The 18,637-nt window shown below is 37.5% G+C and overlaps 1 protein-coding gene across 1 annotated transcript in view; it reads left to right on the plus strand.

The window, feature by feature from the left end:
- CRB1 (crumbs cell polarity complex component 1) overlaps nucleotides 1-17,951 on the plus strand; it is a 113,999-nt gene extending 96,048 nt beyond the window's left edge. Inside the window, exon 10 of the mRNA XM_087720743.1 lies at nucleotides 17,218-17,951. Coding sequence (XP_087576869.1) covers nucleotides 17,218-17,433 — 216 coding nt within the window. The 3' untranslated portion in view covers nucleotides 17,434-17,951. The remainder of the gene's footprint in view (nucleotides 1-17,217) is intronic.
- Nucleotides 17,952-18,637: the final 686 nt, after the last annotated feature.

The raw sequence follows: 18,637 nt of genomic DNA on the forward strand, positions 1-18,637 counted from the left end.
CCATTCAGAATCAAACTCCTGGAGTGAGCCGTGAGTTAGCAGTATTCTAAGCATTGCACCACCATGGCTTGTATTGAGCTGCAGCCCTTATTTTTCTATCAAAACTCTTGGTATCCTTTCATCTCCATGAACGGGCGGATGGTATCTAGCATTACCATCTTAAGTGGAAAGTGGATTGATAATGACATGGGATGAATGCAGAATGAATGAATTTCATATTCAGTTCATTAACTGTGCTCCAAAGCAAAAAATAATGTATGGCTACCTATATTTTAAAAAGGACTTTTATTCCGGCACAGAATAGTCTGAATAAATACTTTTTCTTTGTTTCATATTGAAAATGCCTGTAGCACTGAGTTGAGTAAGATAGAAGAAAGATGCTTTGCTAATATTACATTATGGTAGACAGTTCTGATTGCTGTACATAATTTTTTTGAGTATCTTGCCAACCCCCCACCCCCCCCAAAAATAGAAAATATCTAAGCAACACAAATGATGTTGCAATAATAAATTATGTTATAGGTTTGGAATATGGGGAAACTACAGAATTTGTAAGAATGGTTGCTGTCAAAGAGATCTTCTACAATATAAAAATGAAAATGAAAAATTTGTCCCATGAGGTTATTCTGCAGAATATACAAGGCATGTATACATCCCCTCCTCAAAGTGTATTTTGAAATTGTGGGATGAGATACTAGGGTGCAAATCTGTATTTAAAATGTGTCATTAAAATAATCAACAGCCATTCCTTCATCTTTGTTCATAAAATTTAGATATCATCTCATTCTCAGAGTAACTCTGGGGGGGTTTCAGCTAAAAGCATAAAACATATTTTAAAAAAAACACTTATTCCATATATACATGCCGCTAAGTCCATTAACTCCTCCAATCGTGGAAATGACGCCTCCTAACACCTTGATTATTAAATCCACCCTCCAAATTCATTGTACATCTGTATTCTTTTACCACATTCTGCCTGCATTAGCATCTCTGTCTTTGTGCAAATAATAAACCTTCTGCTTTCGTCATGCTGACTCTCTCTTTCTCATTTGCGTCTCTCTGTGCTATTCTCATTGTCTTTGAGGATGTCATGATTTATAAAGGTTTAGGCACACTTAAGATCCATGCCGCTCCTTTGAAAGCTGAAGCAAGGCTGTTTCCAAACTGTATTATACCTGAGCCCCGAGGTGTGTGATTACTTAAACATCTCTCGAGAGAAGCGTCTTTCACTAAAGACTAAAGCTGGGAGGATCAACCCTCCCTCAGGACAGAAAGCCTTCTTTTCCAATTTCAGAATACATTTGGTGCCTGCTATTTTGATTTTACCAAATGTCAACTGAAATATATACACACATACACATCCCCCCCTCTCTCTCCCTCCCTCCCTCCCTCTCTCTCTCTCTCTCTCTCTGTGTGTGTGTTTGTGTTTGTTTGTACTGCATGAAATTTGTTTGTTTACATTTAAAATTCTCTCTCTGGTTCCGACCCATTACTTTTCTGAATCAGCAACTTTCTTACTAACTGTCAGCCATTAGAGGAGAATAAACAGTAGAATCTAACAGTCCTTAACTGGAGCTATCTAAATAATCAAGGCATGAACCCTGTGCTGTTTCTCTGCTCTGAAAATGCAGCCCCCGGGGTCCAGATTCAAAGCCTACAGGCTCCCCTTCAGAGTTACCTTTTCCTAGTATGCAATAACCAAATCCAGACCTGGGTAGGACTGTATCTCCAGGGTTAGTATTGGTGCATTCTTTTAAAAAAAATGACAGCCATATATGACAGAGTTACACTTCTCCTAATAATGTTGAAACCACGAATAAGCATGGCAAATATTAGTAACGATGAATTCAAAACTGAAAAAAATTCCCCTTTGCAGAATATGAGACTGGGACTTTTGCCTATTGGAGGGGCCTTAATGTATTCATTAATTGCAATTGGTAGTTAGACGTATACATCCTAATGGCACTAAAATTACAATAATAAATGCCTACCGCTTCAACTTCATAAATAATTTATTCCATATTTGCATAGTTGTTTCTATGCGGTTATTCTTGACTAATTATCGTACTGACGAAAAAGGTGTCAAACCCTGAATAACAACCTTTCCTTCCGTTGGCAAATCTTTTGCCTTCATCTCGCATATCCATCTTTCATTTGTGATCTTATATCTGCTCATTTTATGAAAGCAAAACAAATTAATAGTAATCCTATTAAAATAAGAAAGAATAAGGAAAATGCGCTTTGGCCTTTGGCTCGCCAATATAATGTGAATTTGAGGGATTTTAAATCAACTCCCAAATGAGTAGTATATTCACCAATAGAAATGATGGCCTTGGTATAAATATATTTCTTATTTGTTTATTGTACTCTCGGGCAGCACTTCAGATTTGAACTACTGACCGGTAATGCAAAGGCTACCTTGAATGAAGTTTGACTCCAGATGACGTCACAGACACATTCATGCAATGCAGAAGTATCTTCTTTCAGAATGTTTTTTCTACTTCTAAAACCCATAACCTTGTGCTTTCTCCCTCCAAATACTAACCAGGTCTACTTAGCCTGTGCTTAGCCTTTGAACCTAATAAGGTCACAGAGTTACTTTCACTTGGTGAGACAACCACTGTTAGATTCGGTGGCCTGATGAGACTAAGAACTAAGGCTGTGAGAAGCATTAAACTGTAATTACAAATACTTGTGGTTGCTTTATATTAGGGTTATTTTCACACAGTGTCCAGATTATAATGGAGACCTAGTTCTTGTTCCTTCATTTTTCATAGAACAATAATTGAAAGGATCTCTTTTATGGAATTATTCAGGTAGTTACAAATAGTGAAGTAGTGTTTATTTTCCTTCATTATAAAAGAACTTCTTTTGAAGTGGATTTCTACTTCATGCTGCACTAATCTATTTTTTCCATTTATATAACCTTTGAAAGAAGAGGTTGCTTCTCAAAAGGAGTTTAATGATAATCTAATACCACAGCTTTGCAAGTTGTCTTGGAGCCAGTTTGATCTAGTGGCACCAGGCTAGAAAGCAAGAGTCCGTGAGTTCAAGTCCAGGGATGGGCTGCTACAGGTTCACCCAAGTTCGGGAGAACCTGTAGTTATCGCCGGTTCAAAGAACTTCCAAATCCCACCACCCCTGGTTGGCCCCTGCCGGCCCGGAAACGGGCCCTTTTCTGGTCTCCCCCAGAAGGCCTCTGGAGCCTGGGGAAGGTGAAAATGGCTCCCCACTCGTGGTGCAGGAGGCCAACTAGGCCATGCCCACCATGTCCACGCTCACCCAGCAACCGGGCAGAGAACCCCTTGCTGAAATTTTTGAAGCCCACCCCTGTTCAAGTCCATGAGTCCAAGTCCTACCTTAGCCATGAAAGCCAGCTGGATGACAATGGCCAATCACTCTCTCTCATCCCAACTCACCTCACAGGGTTGTGGTTGGGGGGGGGGAATAGTAGGAGGAAGTGTGTTAGATATATTCACCCCATTGAGTTATTTGTAAAAATAATAAAGACAGGATATAAGTAAACAACTACATAAATAAAATTGGCTTCCAGCAGAGTTCTGTCAAAGGTGCTAGTTATTATCTAAAAAATCCTGTAAGGGTCAGGGAACAGTTACTTGTGGGATCACCTGTTGATCATGATTTTTACCCATCAATTTCTCCAGAGTATGCATGTTCTGGGTCACATCTGCTGGGCCCCCAGCCTTATCCCTTCTCTGTGGCAGATTCCATTGGGAGGGAACAGCATCTCCTTGAAGATCCAGGTGGCCCTCACCCTGTTAACCTTTCGTAAGATGCTTAAGACCTGGCTATTTCCCAGGCATTTGAGTCAGAAGGTTGCGTGAGTTCTGCTGCTATTGATGTGATTGTTAAGACTGTTTTATCTTTGGCTCGTATGCTGTGGATCGTGTTTTTATCCTTGCATGCCAGAACACAGTCAGAATTATGAGATGGGTGGCCATACATCATTTAAATCCATCAATCAATCATTCAACTTCTGGAGATCTACCTACACGCAAAGTTCATTAGAAGTGTAGCTGCTTGGTTCACATCTTTAATATTTCTGTCTTAGGTGGCATCTGAGACTTCTTCCCAAGCTGTTTTTTTTTTTAGGAAAAACCAGTATCTTTAGAAAGTCAGGCAATTAAACTCCTGCCAGAATCTGAGCCCAGAACGAAAACTGTAGGTAGTGAATTAACCCCTGAAAATAGAAGATGGTTCTTTTCTCTAGCATATTTGATATTAATGTATGCTGAAATCTAATCTAGATAGATCAGTCATGTTTTCACTTAGTGACCACTTTACTTAATGACCAAATTGCCAGTCCAAATGGTGGTCACTAATGAGAACTACCTGTGTGATCCACTTCTAATTATCAGAAGTGATCATTTCTGTCTTTTTATTGTTGCTGTTTGTTCACCAGCATTATTTGGTTCCCAAGTACTGCAAATCTATACAGATATCTGAATATAGCACAGATGAACAAAAGCACATACCCCCCCTCCCAAAATTTACCAAACTCTTTCACTGATACATCGATAATCAGGACCACCTTTTTCCACTCGTAAAAGCTCCTAATTTAGAAGATAGGTTCATTTATTACTGAGTTACGTTTACATCTTCCTCCAACCTTCAGATTTTCAATCGCTACACAATTGTATAGGTATAAATAACCAAACATTTTTTATATTTTAAAATATCCACAGCTGCCAAGGTGTTATGCAATACTAGTCCTCCCCCTTAAAAAATAAAAAAAAGAAGAAACCTGAAATGGCTTTTTGGATTTTCATGCAAATGCAGCCCTTCATTTCTATGTTTGTGGCATATCCTCCTGCTATAAGTGCAGATGCTAAAGCGAAATGATTCCCCCATAGCTACAACAGATGCATTGGTGGGCTGTACTTGATCGTGTTAAAAGCATAACAGATGCTGCGTTGCATTCATTAACTATGCATCCATGTCTGTCTGTCTCTCTGTCTGTCTTTCTAAATGTTGGCCACTCACCTTGTTTGCTTCTTCTGGGTATTGTATTGGTATTTATTATACTTGTATGCCACCCTATTCCCGGAGGAGTTGCCTGGAAAGAGACGTCCAAGAGATGAGCAGTGGCACTCGTCTGTGGTGATAGCAGGCTAAATATAACCTGGAGACAACACTATATAAAAATGACACAAAATGTTCTAAGAAGGAATTCTGGGAATTGGTGACTTCCCTAATCAGGTTTAATAAAATTTTATAAACTCACTAATGCTAAGAAATCATGGTTTCAGATTGTTGGGTCCTCCTGCAAGAACCGTTCAACCGTGGTTCTTCTTGTTTCCCCTTTTTAAAAATAATAATAATAATAAAGGTTCCTCAAAATGGCATCTCCTTTTTTCTACAAACTTAGTTCAAAACACTTTCTGTTTGCAACAGACTCGCAAGCACTAAGAACCAGTGCTATGTTAAATATTACAACAAGCAAAATCTGTGGGAGGATATCGGTGTAGTAAATGATGTTTTGTTTTATTATTTTGTTAACCATCGTATTTAATTTGTATGGCTAGTGTCTCCGTGGTGTCGTTTGTACTTCTGTCAAACCGGTTGTTCACTTTCTTTGAAAAGCAAAACAAACACAAAATGAAAAAGGAGAGATTAAAAGGAAGCACAAAGTGCCTGTGACGCCTCCCCTTGCTTCTGTCGAGCAGCCGAAAAATGAAAACACACCGCTAGTTAAAAAGAAGCCCAGCTCCATTGGCTAGGAGGCAATTACAGATAATGAGATGCATAGATGGGAATAGATCATTTCAACTTCCTCGGCATATTTTAGGTGAAATAATCTTCTCCCTTGGGTTTCCTCTCGTTCTTTTCCCCACCGCATCCCACCACTTCACACCACCTTCCCAGTGGAATAAGAACTTCTGGCACCAGGAGAACCCGTGGGAAACTCCCGAGCCTTATTGACATTATAAACAATATTCAAATGGGAGTAATGGGGATCGGGGCTACAGTGTATGCATTTCTCTAGAGTCTGTAATAAAACCTAGGTAGTGTAGCTCTATTACTTTTACCCTTCGCATCTGTTGCACTGCCTACTCTATTAGCATCACTATTCTGATTATTATCATTTGTTGTTCTGATTATTATTACTTTGTTCTTTGCATGCTCACTGAGAGCTTCTGCACTGGGGACACATTCCTTGTGGAGTCTAGTCGCGCTTGGCCAATAAAACCTATTCTATGCTATGCCATGCCATGCCATGCCATGAACTTGATCTCAGATTAGAACTAAAAAGGGGAACCATAGCCATTTTTCATATATGGTGTGTGATATTTTATTTATTTACTTATTATCACATTTTTGAACTGCCTATTGCCCTCAGATATATCAGCAGCATGCAAAGGAATTAAATTCTTATGTTTGAAAATAGTTAATTGTGCTTAAAATTCTCTCCTAGAGAGGAAGAAGATATTTGGGGTCTTTCATGGACGTGAGCTAATCAAATATTTTGATGTGAACCAAGGTGTATTTGACTGTATCTTAGGTTGGTTGTTCAGGTTGGTGTGTTTTAAGGACAGATTAAGGTAGAGATCTAGATGCTCTAAATGAATTATTATGGCAAACTTTCAATTTTATTTTATTTAGTATGGCAGCAAAGTTTCCCTTATAAATTGGTCTTTATTTCTACCTCTATTAAAGTCATTTTAGCTGCTAGAACTAGCTGAAATTTAGAAGCACTCCTGCCAACTCTGATGGAGTAAGCTGCAGATCATGCAAACTTATGTCTTTTAATAAAATGTATTGTTAGAAAAAAAATGCTAATAGATTCCTGAATTTTTTAAACCTAATGTTAAAAGAAATTAGTGCAGATAATTAGTGCTTTAATAAAGTTTTTAAGCAAATGTTATTTTTTTAAATATAGAAATAAATTATACATTAAGACATATTCCTATGTGATAAAAGCTATTAAATTTCAGACAAGTAGGTGGGATTCTACAAAAGTGATTTTTTTAAAGATCCAGAAGTCCCCTATTGTCTGTAAAGAATGGATATTTTAGTGCCACCTTCATTACAGTTGTAAATGGCAGCATATTAAATTTAGATGCATTTGTTCTACATTTAAAATACTATGCATGCAGAAGTTTGAACATTTAAATTTAAATATAATAAATGCAAAAAAATTCCAAAGATTATGGATAGTATGGAGTGGAAAGAGTGGAAAGTAACAGGAATTTTAATGTTTTTTTTTATTTTAAATCATAAAACCATGGCATCCATTTTTGTTTATTATTTTTGTCACAGAGTAAGATAAGTATATTTGGAGGGGAGAGCTGTCCTTTGTTAAATACTTTTTCCTAATGCAGCTATTTTTAAGTAAACGTTCCCTTGCGTGCACTTCTTAGAAGCAACTTTTCTTCCCATTGTGATTTTGGACCAGAAAGAGAGAACATATTAGTAGATGTTTCCGTGTTGCTCTCCATGCCACTCACTGAATCCATTCTGAGGGATCTTACGAATCCACTTTAGGAGAAATCTGTAACAAGTTGAATTGACATCCCTAGTCACAACACTCTTTCCCTCCCCTCCCCTCCTCTCCTCCCCCCCACCCTTTCGTTGCATGGACTCCTAGAGACTCTGCCTGAACTGCACTTTACTTAGCCAGGTTTTGCAGAAACAGTTTGTTGTTGCCTCCTTCCTCGGCTGAGATACAGAGACTTCCCAGAGGTCACCCAGCCTAAGGCAGGATTAAAACTCACAGTGTCCCAGGTTCTAGCCTGATGCCTTAATTACTATGCCACACCAAAACACTGGAGTCACAATTCTATTTCATAAACATCACCAAGACAGGTTCATGTGAAAAAGACCTACCCAGAAATAAGGAATTGGAAAACATGTAACATTTGACATTGCTTTTCCAAAGAACTGGGAATAGTACAACAGTGATACAACCGTTCATGCAAGAACCTCATATTTTGAAAGAGGTGAGCAATCCCACTTCAGAGGTCACATGTCTATTCCTCCTTTTCTGCAGCCTTCTCAAGAACGTCCCCATGGTCAATAGTGGGTTCTAGTCTAGGCTATTGTGTATTGGCGTGAAACCGTGTAGAATAAGTGAATTAAGCCTCTTTTAATTTTAATTAACCTATGACACCTTTAATAACATCAGTGCCCTCCCGCATTATGGAATAATTAGAATTAATATAAACACAGTTCCTAACATCTCAAAGGATTTGTTACTTGACCATTCTTCTCCCCTTTACTAATTGTTTGCATATGGAAGAGACAGGGTGTTCAGACCAGCATGCCAGATAATTAGTGGAGAAGCTCAGATGGTTCTGTTGCCCCATCTTTCACGTCATATCAGCTTTTTAAAAAGAAATTATTCACAGCAATAATGTTCACAAAAGCTCGCTAACTATTTATATGACAATAAACAATGAGATAGCAGGGAGTCATATGTTAGACACAAGACCAATGCCTTCTGCTACATTTAGTTGGAAACAGAAAATGATGGCGCTGTAAGTGTTGCAGCTACGTACAGTATACACGAGCAGTTGACTTGATATCCAGCTGTGACAGCATGAAATCTTTTAAGTATTTTGCTAATCAGAGATTCACGATAGCAGTAGAGACGTGTTCAATGTTATTTGCTGAATCCTGGCACCAACTGGTTAGGACAGTTTTCTCTGAAATATGTTCAGCAAATCTATGCCACAGACATGATTACCGACGAAATATCCTGAAACTGAAGGTATTTGCACATCCATTGATTGTTCAAAAAGATAGGCAGATGTTGATGAAGTTTGCAATATTACATGCTGATTAAATGGCATGGAGAGAAAAAAGCTTGAAGTACCTATTCAAAAAAATGTGAATGCTAATGTCGTTAATTTTGTAAATTTCTATATGGTTTTTTAAACGCTATATGAAAGAAAATAATCTTAATCTTGGGCGTTCCTTGTCCAGCCTTGTATTTTTGTACTCTTACTTCCTTGGATGCAATGGTTGAAATATAGTTTTCCAATCCAGGAATTACAGAGTGGAGATTTTCACAGTTAATATTTATGAATGGAATGACTTTCTATGAGACAAGGACAAGTTCATTGTTTCATGTGGTATTACACAGAAGTAATTTCCCCAATTCATTAATTGTTGAATTGATATATAGTAGGGGAAAAAGAAAGAGGATAATACGACAATACAATGGAATCTTGGCACCAGGCTAATATATATGTTGGTTAAATAAATTAAACATTTGTTTAATATCGTCATAAAGAAAGGCATACCAATTTTTACAATTGTACAAAGTATGTGTGTGAAAGAAAAAAATGGTCCCAAACATTCCATTCTCCATTCCATTGGCTTAAATTTGATAATTTTGCCAACTTACTTAAATGATACTCCCAGTAGCTAAAAGAAAGACTAACAGTGCACCAAATCACAACCATTAAACACTTTTCATAGGTCATTTCCCATTCATCCCTAAAGCAATCTAAAACCTGTCCTCATTACCGCTAAGGTAGCACAATGCTTAGATGATTTTAAAAGATGTTGTCAACTTTTATGAAACGAAAGCCAGAAAATACCAGTGCAAATTTACGTAGGACATTCATTCATTTAACTCAACAACCAAAATCCACCTTTTCATTAGTGAGAAGGTGCAAATCACAATATTTCTGAACATCGAGAATGGAACTTGAGAGCTTCACTGCTGAAAAGGATTCCTTGTTAACAGCCTGGCCCTGTTCCCTTTTTAACTGTCTATTAAAACTGTCAAACTAAGAGTGGGACACACATAGATGCACATATCCAAACATTTAAAAACACTATCAATGAAAAAATACAGGAAAAAATAATTCCAATACATAAACTTGTTTTCTCTGATTTATTCCAGCACAACAATCAAAGTGATTTGTAAAAAAAATGCCTTTACCTAGAAGTCAGTCTTCAAACTCTGCTTTCAGTTCTTCTGGCAAGGATGCAGTAGAATAAGACAATAAAGCATTATCAGTGTCTCTTCTAGTGTTTTTGCCCCATTGGTACTTCCAATAGTAATTGCTAAGAAACTACCATTCACACAAACATACATAAAAGTTTTGACTTGCTATTAAGATTAACATGATCTAGCGACCAATAACACAATTTCAAAACATTTATTGTAGTTTGAGAAATGAGTAATACCTTGCAATGGCGCTTTCAAACAGCACTTGTTTTTTAATTAGACCTACCTATAAAATAAATCAGTACTATTAATCTTCTTCCCCTGATATTGGTGTATGAGAGTTAAAGAAGAGAAAAAAATGACTTTACTACCATCCTATAATTTAAAACCAAAACCAGTAAAATCAATAAGGAACCCAAATCCTTTGTTTTGGTGGCATTTGAACTTGCTACCTCCTACTTCATAGTGCAAACTGCAATAGTGCTTCAGCTACACTCTCAGTTGGCATATTCTAAAGCACAATTTTAGTTGTGACATTCATACAGTGAATGGTTATTCTAGTTTTAATATAGAATAATTTATATATTGCATTTATATTCCATCTTCCCTAAGGACGGGGGGGGGGAATCATGAAATATTAATAAATATCACAAATCTGTGAAAGTTTTAGAAAAATATTCTGCATTAAAACATATCGTGTTTGCAAATGAAAATGTAACATAGAGGGAAGATAGGTGATGGTGGGCAGATTAACAGAAAATGGGAAGACACTGTGAAAATTAGCAGACGTGAGCTGGGGAAATTGGCGGACATGAGGTTTAAGAAGACTGGGACTAGGTGAGCTGATGGGAGGAGGAGCATCTGGATAATATGTTTACTTTTATCCATTATGCAAATAGATGGACAGATTGAATGGGCATCCAGACGGGGAGGATGGGATATCTTCTTTAAAAAAATCAAAAGGGAGCCATAGGAATAGTTTAGGAAGCCTTATTGCAAAGCAAGGATCATACCACCTTTTGAACAAAGTCAAAAGGTGGTTTGGCCAAAGGTTTGTTGGAGGGAGGGGTTAAAATTACATTAAATTTTAATAATTAAATAAAGTCTTAACAGGCTTATCCTCATCTCTCATCCTCCAACAATTGCCAGGTTTAATTTAAAGATTATGAAAGGGAGATGCATTTGCTGCATTTGGGCAATTAACATCTCCAGTTGAAGAGGCCCTTTCTGGCTCCCTCTGAGCCAAAAGCTTTATTTTCCTTTCAGCGGCAGCATTGGGACAAGACAATGGAATAGGGTAGATGGCCCTTAAGGAAAGCATTGATGATATTTCACAACATCCATTAGAAGTCCATCTGAGCCCACAGTCGTAAAACCACTCTACTGCACCACTGGTCACATAATCCCCCCCCCCCTCCCGATTATCACAACACCCCCCACCATTTCATTCTCACAACAAACCTGAGGAGCTAATATCTAGATCCAAATTTTGTAACTTTAAGATTTGTGGACTTCAACTCCCAGAATTACCCAACCAGCACGACTAGCTGAGGAATTCTGGGAGTTGGATACCCACAAGTCACAAAGTTGTCAAGTTTAGAGAGCCTTGGTCTCAGATCACCCTCTGAACTTCCCATTTAGTGGGAAATTAACTATAGTTAATTTTATCAGTTTTTAAATTCAAAGTTATATCTGTGAGTGGAAAAAAAGAGTTCATACAAATGAGGTTGGGAAATGATGGCAAAATAATTTATAATATTGTATCAATTGTTATTTATTCTCCAAAGAGTCAAATCACTATAACCTTCAACTAAGAAAGAGCAAATTATCAAAATACTGAATGAGTTTTGGTTCTAAGTATGAATAGACACATGCTACCTAAGGAGTTTTAAATGAGCAAATCTCCCTTTTGTTTCTTTTGAAAAATCTCACATGCCTTATCTGAGCAGGAATCTGCAAGTTCGCTTCAGATTTCTTCAGTCATTCTTTATTTTATTTTTAATTTTTGAAAAGGATCCCTAAGTCCCCGTAGCTTTTATTTCAGAGCTCTTTCGGCTTCCCTCCAAATTCCTCTGATGTTTTGCCTGAGGCAAAGCCCTTAAATTCATTTCTTATTTTGTTTGAGGTGAAAATGTGGGGTTCTCCCTGCTTAACATTCAACCCACATATTCCCAGTTAATCAAATGAGGGTCAAGGCTTGCTCAAGAAATGCAAAAAAAAAAGGAGGCACCGCCTTGTTGATGAAGGCAGGAAAGAGTTCTCAATTCCCAAACACAGATGAGTCCAGGCTTGATCCAAAAAGACTTGGAATACGGATAGGGCAGGATAGGATGAAGAAATATTTTGTCCTTGTGCCTAACATTCCAGAGAGTTCCTCTGATAATCGTTTTATTTTGTTCCTAAATGTAGTGGCATGAGAAAGAGATGCTGCCCAAGGAACTGTCCTGTAAGAGATGGCATGTTCCACAGCTGCATAGTGGAGAGAGCAAGGGGTTCAGAAGGCAATCCTCCCTAAATTCTCTCAGACTGCAAAAGTGACAGCAAGAGAATTATACTTTCAAACTTGCAAGATTCTGTTAACAGTAAAGTAAAAGTAAAGATTCCCTCACACATATGTGCTAGTCGTTCCCAACTCCAGGGGGCGGTGCTCATCTCCACTTCAAAGCCAAAGAGCCAGCACTGTCCGAAGACTCCATGGTCATGTGGCCGGCATGACTAAACACCAAAGGTGCACCGAACACTGTTGCCTTCCCACCAAAAGTGGTCCCTATTTTTCTACTTGCATTTTTACATGTTTTCGAACTGCAGTAGCTTTACAATAAAGTAGAAAATACCATGTTTCCCATCTGATGCACCTTGTAAGGCTATCAATCCTACAAGTCTGAAAGTACAATTCTTCCACTATCGGCTTTGCATCCCAAGAACTTGGAGAAGGTCCGTTCTGAGCTTCTTCCTCTGCCCATCATACAGGTGCAGGCTATGCTGTCTCTTATTTGACTAGTCCTTAGACAACACCTGTTCACTCCATCTCCCAAGGTCTTTCCCATATATGCCATTATACTGAAATATATGCTTGAATAATTATACTTGAGTACAGACTATGGTCATCCACTAAATGTGTGGAACCTGTTGCTTGTGCACATATTCTAACCATTTATTCCTGAGGTCTGGAATAATGTCAAAATGCTCCTTTACCACATCGTCATAGAGAAAGGGTGAGAGAGATGAAGTGTATGCTATAGAAACAAATTTGATCTAGAGCTAATATTATTTTTCTAAACAGCTGCCTCAAAGAAACTGCTAAAAATTTCCAAACATTTAAAAGGCAGATTAAATCCTCTAACAAGGATGAAAGGGATTTTAAATCTGACTTTAAAACAAAGCAAAGCCTGCAATTAAGGAGCCAAGCTAAAATACCTTAAAATTTAAAGTGGTGAGAAAAGTAACATAAATAAGAAATGGCTCTTCTTAGAAAAGGATTATAAATATACAGGCAATTTACATATACCACCAACATGTACCTAAACACCATTTTTTGGTATCTTTCAAGTCCCAGAATATATTACTTTCTTTATTGACATTAAAATATATATTTAAAAGTATTGACGTTGAAAGTGGATAAGTGGACACGCATGTTCTCAAACTGTTCGGGTCACTCCCTGGTTTACGTGGGTGAAAAGCCGATAAGTATGGGAGTAAATCCAATGGTCCAGAAAGTGTTAGAGATGTGTTCAAATAATTGGTGCAAGATGACAACTATTTTTGTTGTTGTGGGCATTGCAGTAATACAGGATTTTGCCACTGCATGTGTGGTAGCTGAGTGTGTGTCCTGGAGGAGAAAGCCTACCTAGAAATTGTTTGCCCTCCCTGGCAAGCTCTCTAGAGAGACTTTCTCTATAGAGATTGTTTAGATAAATGCACAAATAAATGGGAAGTGACAATCTTATAAGGTAGACCACACTAGGAAACCAAAGTCACACAGGCGATGCAGGACTGGTATTATTGTAACAGCCATAGCAACAAAATCTTGCAAGTGAAGATGTGAGTCATCTTTCTCTCACTTTATTTAAGTGTGAACTAGAGAAGATGTCTACTCAACATTAGTTCCATGGAATGGGTTCAAGCTTGGATTATCTTTCTATTACCTGGGCAGCAACTCTTCATCCTGTCCTTCAAGGCCATTCTTTGGGCTGAGATGGCAGGGGGATTTCCATGCTAAGACAGACAGACAGACACACACACACCTTTCACTCAATCATGTAAAAATAATGAAGAGTTTAGGGACCACCATGCATTATTTCCCCATGCACACCTCTGCACAAATGCATGGCCACTTCTGGTAAGAGTATAGGAAAGAATCCCATCAGACTTGATTTATTTGGCTTTTGTATCTTGTTAGATTTATCAAGATCATCCAAAAGTAATGAAAATGGAATTTGGAAGACTAAAAGCTATGAGAATGAATAAGAAAAATAAAGTGATTACAGGGGAGCGGGGACTGATATGTGGTATAAATTAGCCATTATTGTTGACTAATGTGTGTGTGTTTTATAAATAATTAAGGAAAACACACAAATTTTTCTGAGACATTCATAATAAGGTGGGGTGGAAGTTTGGACCTCATCCCTTATAGAAATGAAGAAACTGTATTTTTTGGGGGGGGGGGTATGTGAAAAAGAGTTTAGGATTCCTTAAGTAAATTCACTAAGCTGGGTACAGAATCTCACAGCTTCAACACTCCGCCATCCTTCATAGATATAGTGTAGCAGGTGATGGGGAAGCTTTTCCAGGGACCCAAGATATCTGCTATCAATCGGAGTAAATAGAGAATTAGAAGGCCTGTCAGGTGGGGTTAAAGCAGCTTTGTATGTTTCCATCACATTAGACTTCTTCACTTCTTTCAAAAGAATTCCCATTTATGCCTTAGAAGTTCAAAATGTGGTCTCCAACTCACTTATAGGGTGAATCTCAACATGCTGGCTGAATTATCCTTTCGAGTATCTCTTGATATCATCCATCTATCTATCTATCTATCTATCTATCTATCTATCTATCTATCTATCTATCTATCTATCATCTATCTAATTTAGCATATGGTATATCATTCATGGACCAGCAATATAAATATACATGTCATCTAGATTAATAAAGCACAATGCAGCATAAATGTCAAAAAGATCTATGTTCAAATATCAATGTGCTGTGATCCTATCATTGAAGCATCATTTATATTAAGCCAATCAGATGCGGAACCTCAGCCGGTCATGATGTGATAGACTGTTTGATTTGGGACTCCGCAATCACACTGAGACGAGGATTCTGTGGCCAGTTCATACAGGGAGATGCAAAACCTATTCAGGATCGTCCATTGCTGATGTGGCAGTTCAAAGCGTGGCACTTTTTTTTGGGGGGGGGGGTCATTTATATGTATTCCTATGTTTGGATATTCCACATCCATTTAATGCACAGACAGACAAAAGAGAATTAAGATAATTAGACTACTAGATCCTTAAAGAGATTCATTGAGCCAATTTTACCTGGATCCACTATCAACAATTTATTTGGTATCTGTCATGTGATCCTGTGATTCTGTTGTCATGGGAAAATAAAACTACTTTCTTTCCTACAGATGCTGAGCCCAAACAATTTTGCTCAAAGCAAAATTTAAGAGTCAATGTCAGAAATCCTACTCTGCAGATATAGTCAAATTTGATTTCTTAATCTTCAGGAAGTGGCTTTTGAAAGCTTTGGTCTGGTTAACTTTTTTTTAAGGCCCTCCTGGGTTCTTTTGTTTTGAAATATTTTGGGAGTTATGCCCCAAGCATCTGTTTTTGACAATTCAATTGTCACTAGTATTCCAAATCAAAAGCACCAAAACAAAATCAGAATTGACAATCAAAATTCTCCCAGGGTGATGCTGTCCAGCACGTCTGTTTTCCCATGCGACCTCTAGTTACATTTGTGCTTCTTGATACAGAGAGGGAAAATATCTTAATATCTTTCATAGCTCTTCAAATTCAAGTGTCCCTCAACAACTAATTAATGTCGCCTGGAAAATATTTGATGCCAGTGGTGATGCCATGAACATTTCCTGACACTGCATAAAATATTGTATTTTTGAATATAATACAACTTTCCCCATACTAATATTTAGCATTGTTTATATTTTATTCATTTGTATTATGAAAACTTCTATGCTGCTTGAATCATTGCTATTCTAAGAGGCATAGTAAAATATACATTGCGATCATTTAAAGATCATCAGCATTATTTAATAATTACAACAATAATTTTAACATAAATCTTACATAATCACAATATCATTATGGAAACCATAATTTGTTTACATATTTGACATAGGTTGCAACTCATAACCAGTGGCTGGTTTCTTTGCAAAGGTTTAATTTAACTTCAGGGCAGTGTTGTTAAGTTTAAAAAAAGATTCATATAATAAATTAATTATTCTTGCATGCTGTTGACTTTATGAAGAAAGAAAAATAAACACTAGGAAACAACAGGGTGTCATTTATTATTGAAAGAATTGTATGTGGGCTTAGCTGTGCTAATAAAATGAAGTGGAGAAACTCCTGCATTTATAAAGGTTCTTCTGGAGTAACCTTTGAATCTTTGTTTACTGATTTATTGACTGATTGATTAATAAAGTTGATGCTGACTTTTTAAAAAATACTTTCATTAAGCCTTTTTATTTTTAAAGAGAGGAAAGATACACAAATAGAGGAAAAAAGTAAAAAGTAATACAAATGAAATGATTAAACAGAAATTTTACAAGCATCATAATTTTAACATTTCATTGACTTAGTTGGGGTGGTTAATTCTTGCATCTTTGATACAAGATGACTGAAGAATGTATGTGAATGTCCTGCTGTTTATTGTATCTCTGTAGTGATTTGCAAGCAACTTGGCACTTGAACCTCCATTCATCCTGTGGTAAAGATACTATTGATATAACTTTTTACCATAGTAGCTCTGAAGTATTAAAAAATGGGGAGTCAACCCTATGATGAAAAATTAAATAACATGATGAAATAAACAAGCAGCAGCTAAATTTGTCAGGAAATTAGACAAATTTTAATCTGGATCTGTTATTCCTAAATTTGTTCCTATATGGAGAGTTCGCTGTTTGTACAAAGATAACCAGCTAGATTTTCTCCCTATGGGGAGAAATACCTTGAAATGTACTCACGAGGGCAAGCCGGTTATTCCCATGATAAAGTTGTGTTTATTATTTTTCTGCTTCAGTGGCATCATATTGTTCCTTCTTTCCATTCTTCCAGCTGACAGCTGATCTGTCTTTCAATATATTCGCCACCATTGGCTCAATGACCCTGGTCCTCTTACTGATCTTCCTTCTGGTAGTCATAATTTCCGTCATAGCTGCCAATAAACGTGCCACCCAGGGGACTTACAGCCCCAGTCGCCAAGAGAAGGAGGGATCCCGAGTTGAAATGTGGAGCGTGGAGCAACCTCCTCCCTTGGAAAGACTCATCTAACTGAAATTAATAACGATCTTCTCAACCAACAACATTGAACAGAAAGATTGTTTTGGATACCACCGTAGAAGCCTATAAGACCACGAGGATTTTCGTCATTAAACTCAGAAACCGTGATTATTCATCCCAGGAGGCTTCAAGATTACATGAGACTTTTCATCTTTGACTTTCTGGTGGTCGTAGCCTTTGGCACATTCAGGGCGCGTGGAAGGAAGAGGACATTTTTAGAAAGGCAAACTATCCCTCTGTCCTTGCTTGCACAGGAAATCTTGCAGGCATGCAAGACTTCATTCTGGAAAACATTCGTGATAAATGTGGCTGGATGCCACATCTCATTTTATGGAAACTGTTATTCATTGCGTTGAACATTATATATAGACTGCATTCAACTTCAGACTGTAATGATGCCTGGGATCTGTGTCAAGTGCCTGCATTTCAGACCTGACTGAAAGCCCCTTCTTTGGCTCTCTTTCCCTTCTGACCATCGCTGCAGAAGAACGTTGTCACACAATGCTCCATGTAGACCCTTTGTCCTTCACTCACTTCTATGTAGAGCCTTTAGAAGTAGAGGTCTTTCTCTGCAGTACATCAACTTAAATTCTTTAAATAGGAATTAAATCAACATGATGGGGGGGGGGGGAAGCTCTTCTTGCAGCAAAATAAAACTTTGAAACCATTCTTCTCTTTGGAGTGTTTTTGTCATCTTAAAGACTTGTAGACTTAGAGCACAGATGCAGAACCATATGCTGCTACCAGCATTTTCAAACTGAGCAGAGAGATGCATTTAATTGGCTAACGTAAGAACTAAGAGTGCAAGGCAGCATGCAGGTGTCTGTGTGTGTGTGTAGTGCATGGCTGTGCATGTAAGACGCAGAGATGTTCAAGCAATTTATTTTTTGTCTACGAAATTAAGCAAGGCTTTATTCATCAAGAACATGCTCTTGCCTTTTTTTAAAAAAAAAAAATTAAATAAAATTTAAAAAAATAATAAATTCCAGTGGGGAATTTTGATTAATTTATTACATCATTTAAATCCATGGGAAACAGTAGGAGTTTACTTCATTGTAGTTGTTTTTTCGGATTTTATTAGGAAATAATTTGTGCCCTTGCAGATTCCATGTTTCAGCAATTCATCTGATATTATCAAACAGAAACAAGACCGACATTATTTGGGTCCCATCAAAATCCCCCCTTTATCCCTTTT

This window comes from Thamnophis sirtalis, unplaced genomic scaffold (assembly GCF_051295495.1).
Source record: "Thamnophis sirtalis isolate CommonGarterSnake01/CBP01778 unplaced genomic scaffold, rThaSir2_p1.2 scaffold_7, whole genome shotgun sequence".
Lineage (NCBI taxonomy): Eukaryota > Metazoa > Chordata > Lepidosauria > Squamata > Natricidae > Thamnophis > Thamnophis sirtalis.